A 21453-nucleotide genomic window follows, 5' to 3' on the forward strand; every position below is an offset into this window, starting at 1 on the left:
ATCCACAACCTTCCAAGTGGTTGGGCACCATTCTTTCCACCCGTCCAATCCTAAATCCTTATCCTGACCCCTTCCACGTGCTATATAATCGTAATGGTTTGGCGCTTTCCCCTGATAACTCCCTTCCCTCCCTCCTCCTCTTCTTTCTTTTTTCTCCCATGGGTCTTTGAGAAGTGACCTTTGGTCCAGTGGGGTCCGTCCATCCTGGGGTCCATCCTGGGTGGACCAATGTTGATGGGACAGACTGGGGTTGTTGTTGATCCTCTCTGGTGGTCACGATGCAATAGCTGGTGGTCACGATTCCATGGCTGGTAGCGATGATATCATGGTTGGTGGTGACGATGCCATTGCTGGTGGTGACGATGGCATGGCTGGTGTTGACGATACCATAGCTGGTGGTTGATGCCATAGCTGGTGATGACACCATACCTGGTGGTGACGCAATGGCAGGTGGTGACACCATACCTGGTGATGACACCATACCTGGTGGTGACACCATGGCTGCAGATTGCACCATTGCTGCACCCATTGCGTCGATGACGCAATGGCTGGAGGTGCTGACATGGCTGGTGGTGACACCATGGCTGGTGGTAATGAAATGGCTAATGGTGACGCAATGGTTGGTGGTGACGCCATTGTTGGTGATGATGCCAGGGAAGGTGATGACACCATAGCTGGGGATGACTCCATTGCTGGTGGAGACACAATGGCTGGTGATGTCGCCATGTCTGATGGTGACTTCATTGCTGGTGGTGATGCTATGGCTGGTGGTGACGCCATGGCTGGTGGTGACGCCATTAAGGGTGATGACGCCATGGCTGGTTGTGACTCTATGGCTGGTGGTGATGCAACGGCTGGTGGTGACGCCATGGCTGGTGGTGACGATGCATTGGCTGGTGGTGACAATGCAATGGCTGGTGGTGACGATGCCATGGCTGGTGGTGCCACAATAGCTGATGGTGATGCAAAGGCTTGTGGTGACGTAATGGCTGGTGGTTACTCTATGTCTGGTGGTGACGCCATAATTGGGGATTATGCCATGACTGGGGATGACTCCAGGGCTGGAGGTGACGCCATGGCTGGTGATGACGCCATGGCTGGAGGTGACGCCATGGCTGGTGATGACGCCATGGCTGGAGGTGACGCCATGGCTGATGATGACGCCATGGCTGGAGGTGACGCCATGGCTAGTGATAACGCCATGGCTGGAGGTGACGCCATGGCTGGTGATGACGCCATGGCTGGAGGTGACGCCATGGCTGGAGGTGACGCCATGGCTGGTGATAACGCCGTGGCTGGTGATGACGCCATGGCTGGTGATGACGCCATGGCTGGAGGTGACGCCATGGCTGGAGGTGACGCCATGGCTGGTGATGACGCCATGGCTGGAGGTGACGCCATGGCTGGTGATAACGCCATGGCTGGTGATGACGCCATGGCTGGTGATGACGCCATGGCTGGTGATGACGCCATGGCTGGAGGTGACGCCATGGCTGGTGATAACGCCATGGCTGGTGATGACGCCATGGCTGGTGATGACGCCATGGCTGGTGATGACGCCATGGCTGGTGATGACGCCATGGCTGGAGGTGACGCCATGGCTGGAGATGACGCCATGGCTGGTGATAACGCCATGGCTGGAGGTGACGCCATAGCTGGTGATGACGCCATGGCTGGAGGTGACGCCATGGCTGGAGGTGACGCCATGGCTGGTGATGACGCCATGGCTGGTGATGACGCCATGGCTGGAGGTGACGCCATGGCTGGTGATGACGCCATGGCTGGTGGTGACGCCATGGCTGGAGGTGACGCCATGGCTGGTGATAACGCCATGGCTGGTGATGACGCCATGGCTGGTGATGACGCCATGGCTGGAGGTGACGCCATGGCTGGTGATGACGCCATGGCTGGAGGTGACGCCATGGCTGGAGGTGACGCCATGGCAAGAGATGACGCCATGGCTGGTGATGACGCCATGGCTGGAGGTGACGCCATGGCTGGTGATGACGCCATGGCTGGAGGTGACGCTATGGCTGGTGGTGACGCCATGGCTGGTGGTGACGCCATTAAGGGTGATGACGCCATGGCTGGTTGTGACTCTATGGCTGGTGGTGATGCAACGGCTGGTGGTGACGCCATGGCTGGTGGTGACGATGCATTGGCTGGTGGTGACAATGCAATGGCTGGTGGTGACGATGCCATGGCTGGTGGTGCCACAATAGCTGATGGTGATGCAAAGGCTTGTGGTGACGTAATGGCTGGTGGTTACTCTATGTCTGGTGGTGACGCCATAATTGGGGATTATGCCATGACTGGGGATGACTCCAGGGCTGGAGGTGACGCCATGGCTGGTGATGACGCCATGGCTGGAGGTGACGCCATGGCTGGTGATGACGCCATGGCTGGAGGTGACGCCATGGCTGGTGATGACGCCATGGCTGGAGGTGACGCCGTGACTAGTGATAACGCCATGGCTGGAGGTGACGCCATGGCTGGTGATGACGCCATGGCTGGAGGTGACGCCATGGCTGGAGGTGACGCCATGGCTGGTGATAACGCCGTGGCTGGTGATGACGCCATGGCTGGTGATGGAACACTGTGGTGTTACCCTGCCAGTGAAGTGGCAGTTGAAGGATTTTCGTACCCGGGACCGACTGCTGGAGACGATTGACCACTGGGGTATTGTGGACAGGAGAGTGATCTGTGGTATCACACGAGGCTCCTGACTAGGGCGCTACCCTAGTATCGCTCGTGGAGTGGCCTGGCCAGCGTTGCTGATCAGGAACCTGCCAGCAGTGTGCTGGACTTGTGGTTGACGGCCTCCACGGCGGTGCCCCCAGTGGAACTGTGTTTTGGCTGGCCTGTGGCCGGGGTAGACTCAGCTTTTGGAAGGATTCGTCGTGAGGCCACGAGAGCACCGAGAGCTTGGCACCGAGAGGATCCAGAGTCTTCAGGAGAAGACGACAGTGTAAATAATTCCCCTGTGCAGTGTTAATACCCCTCCCCCTGTGTAACCTTTTATATATTTATTGGTGAAGGTATTAATTATAATCTTAAGTTTTTGCCTTTCTTTCCCTTCCCCTTTTAATTTTCTTGCGTTACGGATCACATCCCTTGAAAGCCACTACTGGCTTGGGGCCGGATACCCTTCCTTTAACAACATCAGAGTAAGAACCCAGTTGCGACTCGAGAGGGCCGTAACAGACGCTAAGGCTGAATGTGAATCCATGGTTCCTGGTGACGACATGGCTGGTGGTGACGCCTTGGATGGTGGTGACCCTATGGCTGGTGATGACAACATGGCTGGTGGTGAGGCCATAGCGGGTGGAGAGGCCATGGCTGGTGGTGAAAAATCTCCTCTCAACTCCTTATATTAACATTTACTAATAACACTAACACGTAGAATTAAAATCGTTGGTGTATCAGGCATGATATGCTAAATCAGGCATGATTTAGATAGAAATTACCCAGCCATCTTGACGCCAAGCATCGGAAGCAGACTGAAACATGAAGTCTTCCACGAATGTTAGAGATTTATAGAGTTCAGTTAATAGTCCTTTCTTTCTAAAAATATTGTTCATTATGAAAGAAGTATTCATTTCGTGAATTATGCCAATACCTATTCTCGCAATTGCCTTGCGAGAAGAGGTATTATTATTCAACATATTTACTGGTGACGATAGTTTAAATCGTACTCCTTTATTTCCCTCAATAATTACTAGTAAACCAAATTGGTTTAAGCTCGAGATCGCTATGAGCGTCTCTGTGCATGCGTGTTCGGGCCTCTGGGTATGGGGGAGGTGGCTTTTCGGCACACGGCTCCGCCACGAGTACACACAGGTTTACAAGCGGCAGCCATTGCAGACATAATACGAGGTCGTACAGTGCTTCGTACTGTATATTCTCGTTTCTGTGAAGATAATCGCGTCCCCGAATTTGACCTTCAACAGCAGTGAACGTCAGGGACTAATTGACGTGATATCGGCGACTGTAAATGTGCCAACAAGCCTACGTTATGTATATTTTATGTTTAGTGCACTATCTCATAAATTATTACTGTAGGTAGCTCGTCGTTATGTCATTTACCGACCAAAACACTCATGTTCGTTTCTTTCCACGTTATTCTCAAGTTTTAATGAATAGTGGAATAAGTCTCTAGCCCAGTCAAATTCTAAAACATTTTTGTGATTACAGCGTGTTGGTGAGGACAAGCAGAGCAATTCTTCCTCTACACACGACATTCCCCTACTGGTGTATCATCCATTATTTGGGCAATGTGATCACGTCTACGAGTACTCGAACAGTGAAACGGGTTTAGTGAAGTCTTCTTACAACTAAGCCTTACTGTCTCTCTTTCGTAGATTTCTTTGACTGATGCTAATATTATTTCTATTATGTATTTACATTTCTTATACATATAATATTCTAAGAGAAATTACATAAATCTAATATTTTGTTTCTCAGTGTGTAGCAATGTTTCATATATAATTTCCTATGATTTGACAATTTACTTAATAGGCTTAATAATCTTACTATATTATCATCATATTGAATCTACATTTAATTTCTGATTCCATAATGTGTATTGATATAATTAACCAACTGGTATCGAATCAGCACCAATCATTATCCTAGATATATATTATTTCTAATAATAATTAATTTCTAATAATTATTACAAGGTCATGATATATATTATTTCTAATAATATATATCTAATAATATATAATACCCCCAGTGTTGAAGTTTGAGGATTTAAACTCTCAATTAATTATTATTACAGTCCATTCATGCTCTTCAAATAATTACCAAATAATCTAACATCCATAGGCACTGGTACCACAGTGTCTGTCTTATAATCCATTTATTTGTTTTCCCTCTTTTCTCAAAAGTGGGTGGTCCTTCGAGTATTTCGATTTCTTAATTAAATATTAATAGAGTTGAGTTAAAAGTCCCATTCCACAACAGTTGGTGGTGACGTCATGGCCGGTGTTGACGCCATTGCTGGTGGTGAGGCATTGGCTGGTGGTGGCGCCATGTCTAGTGGTGACGACATGGCTGGTGATGACGACATGGATGGTGGTGACGACATGGATGGTGATGACGCCTTGGCTGGTCATGAGGCCATAGCAGGTCGTGATGCCATTACTGGTGGTGACGCCATGGCTGGTGGTGACTCCATGGCTGGTGGTGACTCCATGGCTGGTGGTGACTCCATGGCTGGTGGTGACTCCATGGCTGATGGTGATGAAATGGATAGTGGTGACGCCATGGCTAGTGGTGACCACATGGCTGGTGGTGATGCAATGCGTGGTGGTGACGCCATGGCTGGAAGTGTATCCATGGCTGGTGGTGATGCAATGGATGGTGGTGAGGCCATAGCTGGTGTTGACGCAATAGCTGGTGGTGATGAAATCGGTCAAGGTCAAGGTGACGCAATGGATGGTGGTGACACCATGGCAACTTGTGACTCCATGGCTGGTGGTGATGAAATCGATGGTGGTGATGCCATGACTGGTGTTGATGCCATGGCTGGTGGTGATGCCATGGCTGGTGGTGATGCCATGGCTGGCGGTGATGCCATGGCTGGTGGTGATGAAATCGATGGTGGTGATGCATTTTTTTATTATTATTATTATTTTCCACCACTGACGTGGCCACACAGTTGCAATGCTAACCAGCATATATACATTTTCTTCTGTCCTCCATGGACAGGGTTAGAGATGTGTTAAACATATAGCTCAAGGGTTTATTGAATAATCAACCACAGAAGGTGATACGGTGCTTTTAAAATGCTAAGCTAACCTACAGACGTAAATACATAGATACACAGATTTACATATGCCCTACATAAAGTGTTAGATGTGTCTTTTACATAGTGTCATTAATGTGCATTTACAAAGGTGAAATGTAATTCTGATCAGCTTCCATATATACTTTATACACATACATATACATATGCACAAACATGCATTCACATACATTTGTCTCTTTTACTCTGACAGGGTGAGATAGCTGATAGAGAAACTAGTGTGCAATTAAGCACTTAATCACTAGAGGTGATTAAGGTGCTTTTACAAGCTCACGTTATATAGTCACATTACATACATTGTATAATTGATACATTACATGGTTAACCTTGGGTACAAGACCAATATAACACCAATTGTTCCAGTACTCATATAGTAATTACACAGTTCAGCATACCTTAGCCCAGGAGGGTGAAAGTCAGTCAATATGGGACATTCTACAATATAATGTTCAAGAGAGTGCATGTTTTCTCTTTCACAAAGTTGACACATTGTGTACTCGACATTTGGGTTTTGAGAAAGCTGCCAGATACGTCTATATCCCAGTCGTATTCTGGCCACTATAATATCACATTGCCGGGTTCTTGTTCTATTAGTCCCATATGTGAATGTCTCCTCACGATATCTATCATAATATTAAATGCTACAACTTTCTGGTCTTTGTGAATTTGTTAGGTCTACCTTACCTTGAGGCTACCTTGAGGTGCTTCCGGGGCTTAGTGTCCCCGCGGCCCGGTCGTCGACCAGGCCTCCTGGTTGCTGGACTGATCAACCAGGCTGTTAGACGCGGCTGCTCGCAGCCTGACGTATGAGTCACAGCCTGGTTGATCAGGTATCCTTTGGAGGTCGATGAGATCTTCATCAGACATTTGTTTAAGTATTCTCTTTGTCACTGCTAGTGAAACACCCATATCAATTTCTACCACTGGTTTTCTACAGGCTGTCTTTGCAAGCATATCAACAGTGTCATGCCTTGAGATGCCAACATGTGATGGTATCCATAGGAATTTAATTTCAAATCTGTTTTCTTTAGCAGCTGTGACGGTGTCCACCCCTATATTTCTTTCTTCCCAGCTTAGAAGAATCATATCCCCGTACCATAAGTATTCTCTGATGTTCAGGGAACATTTTCATGTGTGGGAAAGCATGGAGCGCAATTAAGCTAGCTATAAAATGACCAGCTAAGTTTCATAATGCAAGGGGGCTTACGCCTTTTGAGGCACAGGACGGTGTAGAGTCATCCTGTTTCCCGCCAAGACGTCCTGACGCTTCCCGGCACCTGACTGGCCAGGTGAGGTCACGTGCCAGAAGTGAACAATGACGAGAGCCCTCGGGCGGTGTGACGTCACGAGGCGGAGGGCTCGGGGCGGCTGGCGCCTGGGCGGGAAGAGTACATCATGAGCCGTCATAGAGGGAAGACGCGCTCGAGCGAGCCCCGGATCTAGAGAGCCCTTACCAGTAGATTTAAGCTCCGCTTCGATTCTGCAGACAGACTGAGAAGCCATCCAACTTCCGTGGAGTGCCCAGAGGAAAGGACGGACCGGATTAGGGAACCAAGAGCTCTTTCAAGAGTCTACAGCAGAGGGAACATTGGGCTGGTGATGTCTGGGACGCCCAGAGGACCACGTATTCTACATCAAGCGAGTAGCTACGGCCAGGTCAAATCTACTGGCAGTGAGGCGAGGGGAAGCTGTGCTGGACTGCGAGGTGTCGGCAGTGCCAGTGAGAGTGGAGGACGACAACGGAGGTACCTGTCTCCAGTACCCCAGAGAAGAGGAGGAGGAAGGCAGAGTAGTGTAAAAGGATACACATGGGGAATAAATTTTTCAGAAATGGTTGGGCACTTCCATGCCGACTTGGGTCCCGGGGGCGGATTCGACCATAAACTTATTTTGGGTGGTTAGGTTAGGGCACGGTCGGTGCGCACCTGGCTGGCTGGCGTGGTGGGGTGCTGGTCCGTTCCCCCCAGGGGTCCCCGGGGCCGACCACCCAGGGTGTACCTGAGGAACTGGTGCCCTATCCTAACCTTTTTTTCACAATTTGTCGCTTTGCGTTTATGATGAGTCTAAGGCATCAAGAAGGGGGTCCATACTTATGAAAGGTACAGAGGATGAATGTTCAATAGATGAAAACCAAAAAATACACTGGTGAAAGGCATATAAACGTTTTTGGAGTATTTAATAGCATGAGCAAAATTCACAATTTGGCCCGGGGGTGTAACCAGAGTACTACGATATCAATTTGGGGGTCCCTACTTATGAATGGATCAGAGGGTGAATGTTCAATAGATTCAAACCAAGAAACACAGTTGAAAGCAAATATAGAAGTTTTTGGAGTACTTTAATGAGGCTATGACTGAATAGTACAGGGAGCCCTTGGCACAGCTGTATTTTCTGAAATGGTCAGAGGTGAGCGGTAAGAACGGGGCGTGATTTTTTGACCAATCAGGAGCCGAGTAGAAAAGTTCTCTTTCCGTCCCGGGTCATGGGCCAATCAGGTGAAATTTTCCTTATTTGTCGTGGGGGTGTCACGTGACATGACGTCGGCAATAGGGGCCCCCTACCTATGATTACCCCAGTGGGGACAAGCATATACAAGGGGGGGTCAAGATTCCTTACAAAGACCAAGTTGGATATTTAGGTGTAGTAAGCCTTATCTTGAATTTACATGATACTGTGGGGTACATTGACATGAAGGGCGAATCATAGAACAGGATCTGCATGTGAGATGGGTCATATTAGGGTTTTAAAGAAGTTAAGATAGCATTAAAGAGTCCTGTGTGCTTGATAGTAGGTAAATGTTCAGTCAATAATTCTCGTGTTTTTAATCTGAATGAGGGGTCCTAGTTTGCGTTCTAGTTGTAAAATGAGTTCCTTAGTATATTTGCTATGGAAAATGAACTTTCAGTACTCTATATAATTTGAAATGAGGTCAAGAAAGACATGTTTATGTGCGAGAAGAGTCAGGTTGGAAACTGTTTATTCCAGTCATTCCCCCTTAGCTTTGCTCCGTTTTCTGTTGCCAAAGTAAAGATTCCATTTTCTGTGGCATTCAGTTGATTACTGGTAAAAAAGGCATGCTTGCCTTTGTATGATTCTAACCTGTTTATAGATTTTATAGATATATTTGTCGGGCCTCAAATTAGATTTTAATATGAAAAATAGCATCAAATGTATGTCTATCTTTTGTAATAAACAATAAAAACATTTACATTGGCGGCGATATTTCATAGAATACAAAAAGAATACTAAATAGTGAGGCCTCAGCCATATTGTGTTGGGTTTGACACTCCAAACATTAGCTTGACACTCGTAAATATACTATGAAGGAAAGTAGTTGATTGGTTTAAGCAATTTAATATATATATATTAGGAATCTGTTCATATTCTGTATTAAATTGCATTTTTTTTTAACACCGTAGTAACTCATAGCTATTGTGGTGGAGGGGCTCCAATAATTCATGTAACAGCTCATAGCTATTGTGGTGGGGGCCCCAATAATTCATGTAACGCGACTTCTGTTGCTATGCAATACTTTTTGCTATCATGCTTAAAAATTTAAAAGTCGAATCCATCAGTTACCTTTTTTATGTCAGTGATGGTATATCAAGCACAAAGGGTTTTAGATAATGTTAGACCTCCACCTTTCAAAAAGTGAAAAGATGAATTCATTTTGGCATTACTGTCATGATTTTGGAAGTTTTTAATGATAGCACATGCTTAAACAAACTAGCTCGCAAAACAAACTCATTTTTTGGGGGGTTCAACTTACACAAATAAACCTAGGGCTTTCACATTCGCGCAAAATACTTAGTCCCCCCTAAACTTAAAACAGTTGCACAATCTTACTTAAACACATCAGGGCAAAAATAGAGAGAGAGAGAGACCTCTGACAAGCTACTGGCCTCCTGTCCTCACCAAGGCTACTAATTCGCACATACTTAAACAAACACACTTGCTAAACTCTTATACACAAACAAAAACTCAATTTTTAACTTACACAAATAAACACGGGCTTTGCACATTCACACAAAAAAAATGCTTAGTCCCCCCTAGACTTGAACACTCACCCTCTTACGGTGCTTTAATTGCCAAAGCCTTCCAAACCTGCACTGGGTCGTTAGTCATACATAGAATCAGGGAGAAAAATATCTGCTTCAATATATATAAAAAAAAAATACAACTCTTGAATAAATAGTCCAACCACTTGGGCTGGACGGTAGAGCGACGGCCTTACTTCATGCAGGTTGGCGTTCAATCCCCCGACCATCCAAGTGGTTGGGCCACCATTCCTTCCTTCCAAATCCTCCTTCCCACTGCTACATGATCGTAATGGCTTGGCGCTTTTTCCTGATAGTTCCATTCCATTCCAATCTTGACTACATAACTAGCATTAAGTTTTAAGTCAATTTAATATTCCCATCTCATGCCCCCCCCCCCCAGAACTCTGCACATTCCTGCCCTCCAACAATTCCCAAAGCCTTACAGGAGCCTACCCAGTCACGCAGCAATAGACATGTTTTCGCCCAACTGTATTTATTTAAAATAATACGTCAGATAGAAATAGTTTCGCATTGGTATTATATTTACTTTATAAATTTCCTCTATAAAAATGAAAGGCCATTGCGCATTATGATCGTTTTATATTGAATATTGCATAAATATTTACGAGATTTCATAACAAAATATTTTAATGAGCCAGGTTTGGAAGGCCTTGGTTTTAAATTTAACACTTATTTTTTTTTTTTTTTAATAAATAATAAAATTATTACCATTGACAAAGATTTACTCATAAAATATAGTCTTAAGAGTTTTATGTGCTATAAAGTTTTTGAGATTTTCAATAATTAGAGTACCAATCGTTATAGTTTTTTTTCCCATCACAGAGAAAATCTTTCTTTCTCCCACATGTTTCATCATTTAGACTGGATGCAGAGTAACCTTCGTGCAAGTCCTGACTCAGTTCCCCAACGTCCAAACTATTGGACATTGCAAAATTTCACTAAAAGATGCGGTATTTTTAGTTGCCCCCTCTAATTACAGAGATTTTAATCTCTAAACATTTGAGTGCTAAGAACGACTCTCGCGCAGGCCCGCGTTCAGTTCCCGACGTTCAAACTTTTTGGCTATAGTAAATTTCTCAAAAATGAGGCCGTATCTCGCCCAGACCAACTGTTTTTGGCTCAATTGTAAACCATCCAGCCGCAGTCCGCCGGATAGAGGGGCAGTGGGCCTGATAAAAATTAAAAATAAAAAACATATAAATTGTATGACTAGCTCTTTACATATGCTAGTTTTTTAATTTATTAACTGCTACTAATGCGATGATGAAGCAAGAGGAGCCAGTACACATCTATGGATCAACCAGTAAAAGCAGCAGACTTCTAGATGTTACTACTGCTCAGCTTAGCCCCCCACTGGATGGGCGGCAGTGCGCAGGAAAAACAGATAAATTATGACACTAGCTCGCCACATATCCGTCTTGGTTTTAATTTAGAAACTGCACTTGCGGTCTTTCTCGTGCCCCATTGTTGATGTGTGACAATGACCACTGGATTTGTTCAAAACTAGCTCATTAAGATTGCGAAAACTTGCTTTAGCTAAATGAATTGTGTAGGTTCTGACTCTGAGGCCCATTATGCATCGCTGCAGCCCTTTCCGCTATTGCCGCAAGAATAACCCGTACGTGGTGGCCCTTTTGAGCCATTACCAGTATCAATAGCTGATACTGGAGATCTGTGGAGGTGAGACTGCATTCGCCATATCTCTATCATTAAATAATCAAATTTTCCTTAACCTAGCCTATAATCCCCCCTCCCTCCCCCTCCAATTGGGACAAATTTGGGTTATATTAAGCTAATGTGGAAATATATTCCTACTTTAATTCTTTAATATCCATAATTTGCCAGAATTTCGAGGGGGGGGAGGGGGATTATAGGCTAGGTTAAGGAAAATTTGATTATTTAATGATAGAGATATGGCGAATCTTATCATGTTTCCTAAGAACATGTGTACAAATGGAGTTCAAATCCATTTATATGAGGTTGGGTTGTGTTTGAACTGATGTAGAGAAAAATGGCCATTAAACCCATAGTTAATAGAGGTTAGGTTGGGATGGATTGGCTGTGTCCCAAGAATAAGATACCATATATGGAACCAAGATCTTGGTATCAGAGGTATGGGCAAGGGTGGTTGGGTTGATGCAAAAACATCACTTTCCCCAAAAAAGAAGGTGCAACAATTAACGTTAGGTCAAGGCAGGTTAGCTTCAGGGTTGTTGAGTCCATAAACAACATTGACAGGAATATTCCGCAAAGATCCACGCAGGTTAGGGTACAGGGTAGTTGGGTTAATATCCAAACAAATGCTTTTCTAAGAATATAAAATACAATATTTAACAAAGATCCATAACTAACAAATAAAAAAGAAACAGTCGAGAATATTGGACTGCATATTGAAAATGAGCCTTAAGTTTGCAGTGTATGGAATAGGCGAAACTTGGGGGGAAAATTCGGCATTGGCCTTGCTATAATACATAAAATCTGGTAAATTTAGTAGAAAATGTCTTAAATTTGGATAAATTGGGGCAAATTAGGTATAAATTGTCTTAAATTGTGATACATTTGGTTAAATTTGGTCTTAGCCATGTTAGGGTTGGGTCTGGTTTTTAGGTAGGATTGATGTATATAAACGCATCTGTATATTAGAAATGGCTCGTCGGACCATACACTATCATTATGAAATGGTCTCTGGGAATGGAGTATGACATCGACCACTGGATATTGGATACTGGAAATACACATCAAAGTTATATGGAATGGGTGAAACTTGGACAAACTGGGGCTTTGGCTGTGCTATGATAAGGTGAACTATGGTAAAATTTGGTGGAAATTGGATAAAATTGTGGCAAATTAGGTGGAAATTATCTTAAATTGGGGAAATTTTGGTTAAATTTGGCCTTAGCCGTATTGGGTTAGGTCTGCTTTTTGGTAGGTTTGATGATATATAAACACATCTGGAACATGGAAATGGCTGGATGAACACTGCACTATTACTATGAAATGGTCTTTGGGAATAGGCTGTGACATTTGGGGGCGACCTGATATTGAAGATGCACATTAAATTTAATTGGGATAAGTGAAACTTGGTCAAATTGGGGCTTTGGTTGTGCTATGAAATGGTAAACTCGGGTAAATTTGGCGGGAATTGGATTAAATTAGAATAAATTGGATCAAATTAGGTGGAAATTGGATTAAATTGGGATAAATTTGGCCTTAGCTGTGTGTTAGGTTAGGTCTGGTTTCGTAGGATTGAAGCTATATAAACACATCTGGATATTTGGAAATAGCTGGATGGACACTGCGCTATTACTATGAAATGGTCTTGGGAATAGGGCGTGACATAGGGCACCTGGGTATTAGATATTGAAAATGCACATTAAAATTTATATGGGATAGGTGAAACTTGGTCAAATTAGGCTTTGGTTGCTCTATGAAATGGACAAACTCGGGTAAATTTAGTGGAAATTGGATTAAATTAGGATAAATTGGGGCAAAAATTAGGTGGAAATTGGATTAAATTGGGATAAATTGCCATAAATTAGGTGGAAATTGTCGTAAATTGGGATACATTTTGCTAAATTTGGCCTTGGCTGCATTAGGATAGGACTGGTTTCCTAGGAGTGATGATATATAAGCACATCTGGATATTTGGAAATAGCTGAAAGGACAATGCGCTATTACTATGAAATAGTCTTGGGAATAGGGCGTGACATGGGGCAACTGGATATTGGATATTGACTGTGTGAATATACAAAGTGTAAGGGCACTGGTGTTGCACGCTCTGTTAGGCCTAGCATCTCGCCCGGCCAGAGAATGAGGATATGGTGCCAGGAACACCTTCACGATCAACATGCTTCTTGCACATCTCTCCCCCAGCTCTCAAGTACTACGGTTTGTTGCCTGTGTGTATGTCAAGTTTTTGTCGAGTGTTAAGTATCTGTTAAGCAGATACTTATGCATGTACCACCAACTTCAAATTTTTCCGCGCCAACCTGCAAGGTGCGCTGTGACCTTGAAAATAGGGGAGCCTCATATATGCAGGCTGGCCGATTTATTTCTGCTGATGTTGTTTGATGGTTGACGGCCCCTTCCACCCTGTGAATAGGTCATTTGCTGATGTGCTGCTTTGTGGTTCACTGTGGAGCGAGTGTACCGTATTACTCTGCATATAGGTGTTGTGTCTTTAACACCATGGCAACTGCCCTGGATAAGGTGCCGGGCAGCACATCGCCGTTGCCAGATAGTGACTTTGTGGACCCATCGCACGCTCGTCAATTGTTTTCTAATGATGGTGCCACCTCCTCAGTGGTCCCCCACGACACATCAGAAGGCGGTGCAGATGATGAGGGATTCACGGTGCAAATGAGTAAAAGTCAGCGCCGTAAGCAGTTGAGAAGGGCACGATCAAACCCACCAAATTCGGCTGCTGCCAGACATGTGCGGCTAGATTTTCCTCTGGGAACCATAGTAGAGAGAAAAGTGAAGTGGTTTTGTGAAGCTTCTGGTCATTATGATAAGGTCATTAAGTTACCTAGAGATGAAAGTGAATATGTCTTCGTTACAAACGATAGTGCTTTTGTAAATGTGTTGCTAAACACAGAGTATGCAGGCATTAAGATGAAAAATGCAGCACCTAGGCGTCCAAAAGTAAGCATTGTCATATTCAATGTTAATAAACTCATTAAGCCTGAATATCTTTGTGATGAAAATATTGTAAACTCTAAACGTCTGAGAAATGGACTCATAGCTGCCACATGGAAAGGTGCCACGCCTATACCGGACAGAATTTACTCTAGAGCAGCTTTAGGTCCGCACTATAACATTGCACTCTACAACCCTCCCCCTCGTAGGTGTTATAAGTGTCAACGATGGGGACGTCACGTAGCCAGGTACTGCACAAGCAAAAACTTTTTCTGTGCCGTGTGTGGTGAACCTCATAAATCTGAGGTGTGTTTTAAACTCATAAAGGAACTGCAGTCAGTAAGTGAAAAATGCATAAACTGTGGCAGGAGTGGTGTTCAAGTCTGGCACCTTGACTGTGTCAAGCGACCAGCTGCTTACGGCCAGGTGCCCGGCCCCGTCCACCCGGGAGGACGGTTGCCAGGTACAGCTGCCGGCTCTAATTCCTGTGCAGAGCCACCTGGACGTAGTGTTCGTAGCAGCTGGATACCAAATACTTCATCTGCCAAGCACCAAGTGCATCATGGGACCATACGACAGGTGTCTGTTCAACCTGCGCCTGCCCGTCAGGTGCCAGGAACCTGCCTCCCGGAGGTGTTGACACAACACTCGCCATACCCTTCACACCACCATGAAGAGCAGTTGCCAAATGCTGCCATCAGTCCCACTCGCTGTTCAGAGCCATCTGGAGGTGTTGTTCGCTCCAGCTGGCTGCCAACCTCACCACCTTTAAATTACGAAGTGCACAAGGGGACCGGTGCCAGACCGAAGACTCCTGCCATCATCCCAGCTCCCCCACAAGAACCAGGTGCTGCATCTTCTGCCAGTGGTGGGCCTTCCCCTGATGTAGAGTGGCCACTTCCTGGTTCTGCCAGTGGTGGGCCTTCCCCTGATGTAGAGTGGCCACTTCCTGGTTCTGCCAGTGGTGGGCCTTCCCCTGATGTAGAGTGGCCACTTCCTGGTTCTGGAATAATATCACCTGCTGTGAGACCACCATCCACAGCTGGACCCCACAGTCAACTGGAAGTGGGGGATAAGGAACTGGATCAAAATGAGACAGATCGCAACCTCAGCCTCCCTACCACCTCGCCCTTGGGTTGCTCCACTGTTCAAGCAGTGGTTGCCCTTCGTGACCGGTTGCAGGAACGCCAGCAGTAGTCACAGCAGCAGACGGAGCGGCTGCACGAGCAACTCCAACATGAGAACATATCCACCAGCGATATTTTGATGATGGTCACGCGTATGAGGGGACTTGTAAGCAATGACTGCCAAACTTCCCCTTCCACCCCTGAACCCTCCAAACATGTGTTCGCTTGCCTATCAGGGGAAACTTCTAATGATCTTCAAACCTTGTGTAGTGGAGTCCTTCCACGCAGGTTAACTGCCAAAGTTGTGCTAAAGTATGTTCAAAACGACTCTATAGCTGGAAATGACCGACAAATTGTACTAGACCATTGGATGCAAATGTGTGACATTGGGAATAAACTAAGAAATGTTCCTGGACTTATACCGTAGTGCAATAGATAATATGTATATAGATAATAAATATTAAGTGAACTAATAATATAAATATATAATGATGACTTTAAATGCACAATTAACTAAGTTATCCGTCCTTAGCTGGAACATTGCATCCCTCAAAAAAAGGTTCTCAGATTTACATCACAAAGTAACAACTGAACACATCGATATTGTCTGTCACCAGGAGTGCAGAGTTCCCGCAAGATCCTCACCCCCGAAATTGCCCTCATTTGTTTCTTACAACCTCAGATCCAGTAACTCTTGCATTCTATACATCAAACAATCCCTACCCCATCAACTTCTGCCAGAAAAACAAACTGCCGGTCAACAGTATCATGGAGTGAGGATCTATGTGGGCAACTCTGTTCTCAATGTATTTAATCTATATGCTCCAGCAGGAAAGTTAAATTATATTGATCTTCCGGCCTGCGCTCAAGCAGAGCCAACCATCATTCTTGGTGACTACAATGCTAGACACAAGGACATTGGTGGCTCTCGCTTCAGTAACGGTAACGGGAATCAACTGCTGTCGCTACTAAATAGTCACCAAGATGTGCAGATTGTGGGTGACCTTGAACCCACGCATATTTGTGAAGGCATTCTAGACCTCTGTGTTGGTTTCAACGTCTCTCACGTCTGGTGCACATCATCTATTGTAACAGATTTGTTGTCAGATCATCACCCTAGATTGACTACTCTATGTATAGGAAATACCATCCTGCCCGGTGGGACTTTCAAACGCAAACGGCTCAGTGTTCCTCCTGCTCGACGTGAAGACTTTGTTGCTCATGTGTCAGAGTGATACAGCACTTATGATCCCTCCACAGTCCAGACATTTAACGACGATCTAGTACAGAGCATTCAGATGTTTGCTGACCCTTTAGGTCGGCCCCCTGCACCATCCAATAGTCGGAACGATATGAAAGGTAATAAACGCCATGCCTATTACAATGACCCCAAACTGCGTACTTTGAAACGCACTGCCAGACGAGTTGGGCTTGCATATAATGAAACACGTACGCCAGCAATGCTCAAGCTCTTTCAGAAAGCCCTAGCTAAGGCGAGGGAGCGCATGACAGAGCTCAGGCAAGATAACTGGGAAACTTTTGTTAACAGTCTCAACTCTCACACCCCCCTCAGCCAGGCATGGAAGGATATTAAAAGAATTAAAGGCGATAAGATCGGCCAAGTAGCACACCCTCACCCTCTACACAGAGCAAACGAGTTAGTCGATGCTTGGGCAACCACCTCTAGCTTCAATAATCTTCCCCCAGACATACAGTTCAGATTAAATGCTGGTTACGGAGATCGAAAAAGGCTCGTTGACTTCATGCTCCACAAGGAAGATGAATGCAACGTGCCATTTACTGAGTTTGAATTACTCGCGGCCCTATTCAAAGGCAAAGCCACATCCCCCGGTGAAGATGGTATCACTTATGACATATTGCGTCTGCTCCCTTTAGTACCAGGGAATCCCCTGCTTGAGCTGTATAATATGAGCTATGTTACTGGGGAGCTTCCTAACTCTTGGACCAACAGTATAATCATTCCAATTTTCAAGCCAAATCAAGAGAATGCTTTCCGCCCAATTTCCCTTACTAGCTGCATTTGCAAAACATTCGAGAGAATGGTCCTAAACCGTCTCCTCCATAGAATAAGAACCATGCTATCCCCCCAGATATATGGCTTCATGCATGGAAGGAGTGTGCATCATTGCATCACCACCTTTCTTACCCTGCACACTGAAAAGTCATATACCACCTTCCTAGATCTTAAGTCTGCCTTTGATATTGCAAATAGACATGTTATCTTGAGTGAGCTTGCAAGAATGAATATTGGTGGTCGGCTTCTTTGTTGGATCAGCGGTTACTTATCCAACAGGAAGTCATCTGTATTTTTCCAGGGGCATAGGAGTGTAACAAGAGACTTTGAACTAGGTACCCCGCAGGGTGGTGTCCTCAGTCCTACCTTATTTAATATCTTAATAAACACGCTGTTAAACTCTATACCGAGCAAACCCAACGTCCACATCATTAGCTATGCTGATGATATAATGATACACACCACTGGGTATGCTAACACGCAGAACACTCTTAACTCTGTATTAGACTCATGTCAGGATCTAGGTTTAATTATCTCAGCAGAGAAAACAAAGATACTAAATCGGCGCCCACCCAGGCAGGGAGGAGCTGTTCGCAAGATGCAACTGTCTGATGGCTCCCAGCTTGACTATGTAAACAGATTCAAATACCTTGGCCTTGAGGTGCCACTGTATGGTCCTGTTGTATTCAGACTGTCGTCAGTTTAAAGAGAGGCTCCGAGCTCTCAAGGCTGTTGCAGGTTATCACTCAGGCTATGGTGCCAATGTCAGAATTGTCAAAATGATGTACTTTGCATACATCAGATCTTTAGTGGATTATGCTGCACCTCTGCTTGTCTTGATGCCTGAAAGAAAGCTTGGAGGGCTTGAAAAATTGCAGAACGAAGCCTTAAGGATAATCCTTGGGTGCCCTCGTACCACAAAGATACTTAATATGAGAAAGGAACTTAATATTCTGAGCGTTGTTAATCGTGTTACTGAAATTAACTGTCAAATTGGTATAAAATTGCTTAGGCTAACTCATCCTAATCCTTGCACAGAAGCCCTCCAGAATTTCTTTATTGAAGATCAGCATTGTTCCAAATGGATAACAAAAACTGGAACTCAACTCAGAATGTATGGGGTTCATGATTTGTACCAAGAGAAACAACAACGGCACTTTCCTGCACCGTGGGAGGTTACACCCTTTCCAGTTTTAATCCCTCCCTTTCCACCCAAGAAGCAAATTAGAGATCAGCCCAAGCTTCGTCTTGAGGCAAAGCTACACGCCTTAAGCCATATTGATGCTCTGTCCACAGAGCATTCTCTCTCTCAAATTATATACACTGATGGTTCCCTACACCGCACCACGGGTGCAGCTGGAAGTGCAGTTGTCCTGACAATGGGCGATGGCCTATACTTTGAGTGGGGAGTCCGTATAAACAACTGGGCCTCTACCCTTCAGACTGAACTATTTGCCTTGATCCTTGCACTGAAATGTGTACAAGTCTCCAAACTTGATACATTAATTGTAAGTGACTCCTTATCATCCTTAAATACTCTCAACTCTTTAAGACATAACTGTAACATGCTCGTGTCCGAAGCTAGACACAAATACAACAAAATTATTAAGGATGGTAACAGAGTCCATTTCATGTGGTCTCCATCTCATGTTGGCCTCCGAATGCATGATAGAGCTGATAAGTTAGCCAAAGATTCTGCCTTTAAAGGAGCCGTTGAGTGTAACCTTGGATTGTCAATGAGCAATCTGAGAGCAGCAGTACACCGAGAACTTCAACAAGATCTTGTAGATCTGAGGCAAAGTGAAATTGACACCAGTAATTCCATCTATCATCATACTATCATGCAAGAGGAGCCACACATCTATTGATCATCCAATAAAATCAGCAGACTTCTAGATGTTACTACTGCTCGGCTTAGACTCGGTTACAAGTATCTCTGGGAATTCTCATTATCTGCTGATGTAGACCTGACCAAATGTAAACTGTGTCAACAAAATTATTCGCACACCCTCCGTCACTATGTGATGGAGTGCGAAAAGATAAGTGAATTTAGAGACAATTCTATAACCAATGTTCCAGCGATGTGTCAATATTTCATTCAAAATGATCTGCTACCAGAAATTTTAGCCAAATATCCCCAGTTTGCTAACTGTAGGTAGTAACTAAGTGATTGTAACCTATCCACCGCTGCCCACTGGATGGGGGGCGGTGTGCAGGACAAACATATAAATTTTGACACTAGCTCTCCACATATGTCAGTTGCTTAATTTAGAACCTGTACTTGAGGTCGATCTCGAACCCATTGTTGATGTGATGACTTATATTGAATTTTGTAACTAGCTCATCAAGATTGTAACTTGCTTAGCTAAATGAATTGTGGGGTGCAGTTCCTGAGCCCATTATGTGCCTCTGTAACCCTTTCCACTACCGCCCACAAGATGGGTATGGGGTGCATAATAAATGAACTAAACTAAAAACTTTAAATTTGTATGGGATAGGTGAAACTTGGGTGAAATGGGCTTTGGCTGTGATTCTCCCACCCTACCCATCAACATTGGTGTTCCTCAGGGCAGCATACTTGGCCCTCTCCTCTTTCTCATCTACATTAATGACCTTCCAAATGCCTCCCAACACCTCAAACCAATTCTATTTGCTGACGACACCACCTTCATTTACTCCAGACCTGACCCCCCTTGCTCTAAATGCCACAGTAAATACTGAGCTAAATAAAGTCCATCTTTGGACAACTGCCAACAAACTCACCCTTAACATTGACAAAACTTTCTATATTCTGTTTGGCAATAAATCCTCTAATCAAATAAATCTCAAAATAATCAATACCCAAATTTGTAACAAATTAGATGGCAAATTCCTTGTCATTCTCATTGACCACAAGCTGAATTTCCAGGGACACATTTTAAATATATCAAAAAAAGTTTCGAAAACTGTTAGCATTCTTTCTAAGATCAGATATTATGTACCCCGCACTGCCCTGGTGACTCTCTATTACTCCCTTATCTATCCATATCTCAACTATGGTATTTGTGCTTGGGGCTCTACTACCCAAAATAATTTACATCCTCTAATTACTCAACACAAAGCTGCTATTAGGACAATATCCAACTCTGGCCCCAGACATCACTCGGTACCCCTACTCAAATCTCTGAATATGTTAGACATTAAGTCACTGCACATTCTCTCATGTGTATTATACATATATAAAACGCTAAACTGTAATGCCAATCCTGACCTCAAAAGCTTCATAGAAGGTTGTAACAGAACCCATGAGCACCACACTAGAAATAAATACAGTTTTGATATTCCTAGAGTACGACTTAATCAAACTAGAAATGCTCTACAAATCAAGGGACCCAGATTGTGGAATGACCTTCCCAGCCATGTTAAAGACTGTACCTCTCTCAACCAGTTTAAGATAAAAATGAAGCTACCTTGAGGTTACCTTGAGCTGCTTCCGGGGCTTAGCGTCCCCGCGGCCCGGTCGTCGACCAGGCCTCCTGGTTGCCGGATAGATCAACCAGGCTGTTGGACGCGGCTGCTCGCAGCCTGACGTATGAGTCACAGCCTGGTTGATCAAGTATCCTTTGGAGGTGCTTATCCAGTTCTCTCTTGAACACTGTGAGGGGTCGGCCAGTTATGCCCCTTATGTGTAGTGGAAGCGTGTTGAACAGTCTCGGACCTCTGATGTTGATAGAGTTCTCTCTCAGAGTACCAGTTGCACCTCTGTTTTTCAACGGGGGTATTCGGCACATCTTCCATGTC

The 21453-nt window shown here is 44.7% G+C and overlaps 1 protein-coding gene across 1 annotated transcript; it reads left to right on the forward strand.

The window, feature by feature from the left end:
• Window positions 1-931: 931 nt before the first annotated feature.
• LOC138356295 (serine-aspartate repeat-containing protein I-like) lies at window positions 932-6971 on the forward strand. Its single transcript, XM_069312268.1, has 4 exons — window positions 932-1280; window positions 2223-2549; window positions 4969-5592; window positions 6847-6971. Exons 1-4 carry the CDS (start codon window positions 932-934, stop codon window positions 6969-6971), a joined length of 1425 nt encoding a protein of 474 aa, XP_069168369.1.
• The last annotated feature ends 14482 nt before the right edge of the window (window positions 6972-21453 follow it).

This window comes from Procambarus clarkii, chromosome 71, assembly GCF_040958095.1.
Source record: "Procambarus clarkii isolate CNS0578487 chromosome 71, FALCON_Pclarkii_2.0, whole genome shotgun sequence".
Taxonomy (NCBI): Eukaryota; Metazoa; Arthropoda; class Malacostraca; order Decapoda; family Cambaridae; genus Procambarus; species Procambarus clarkii.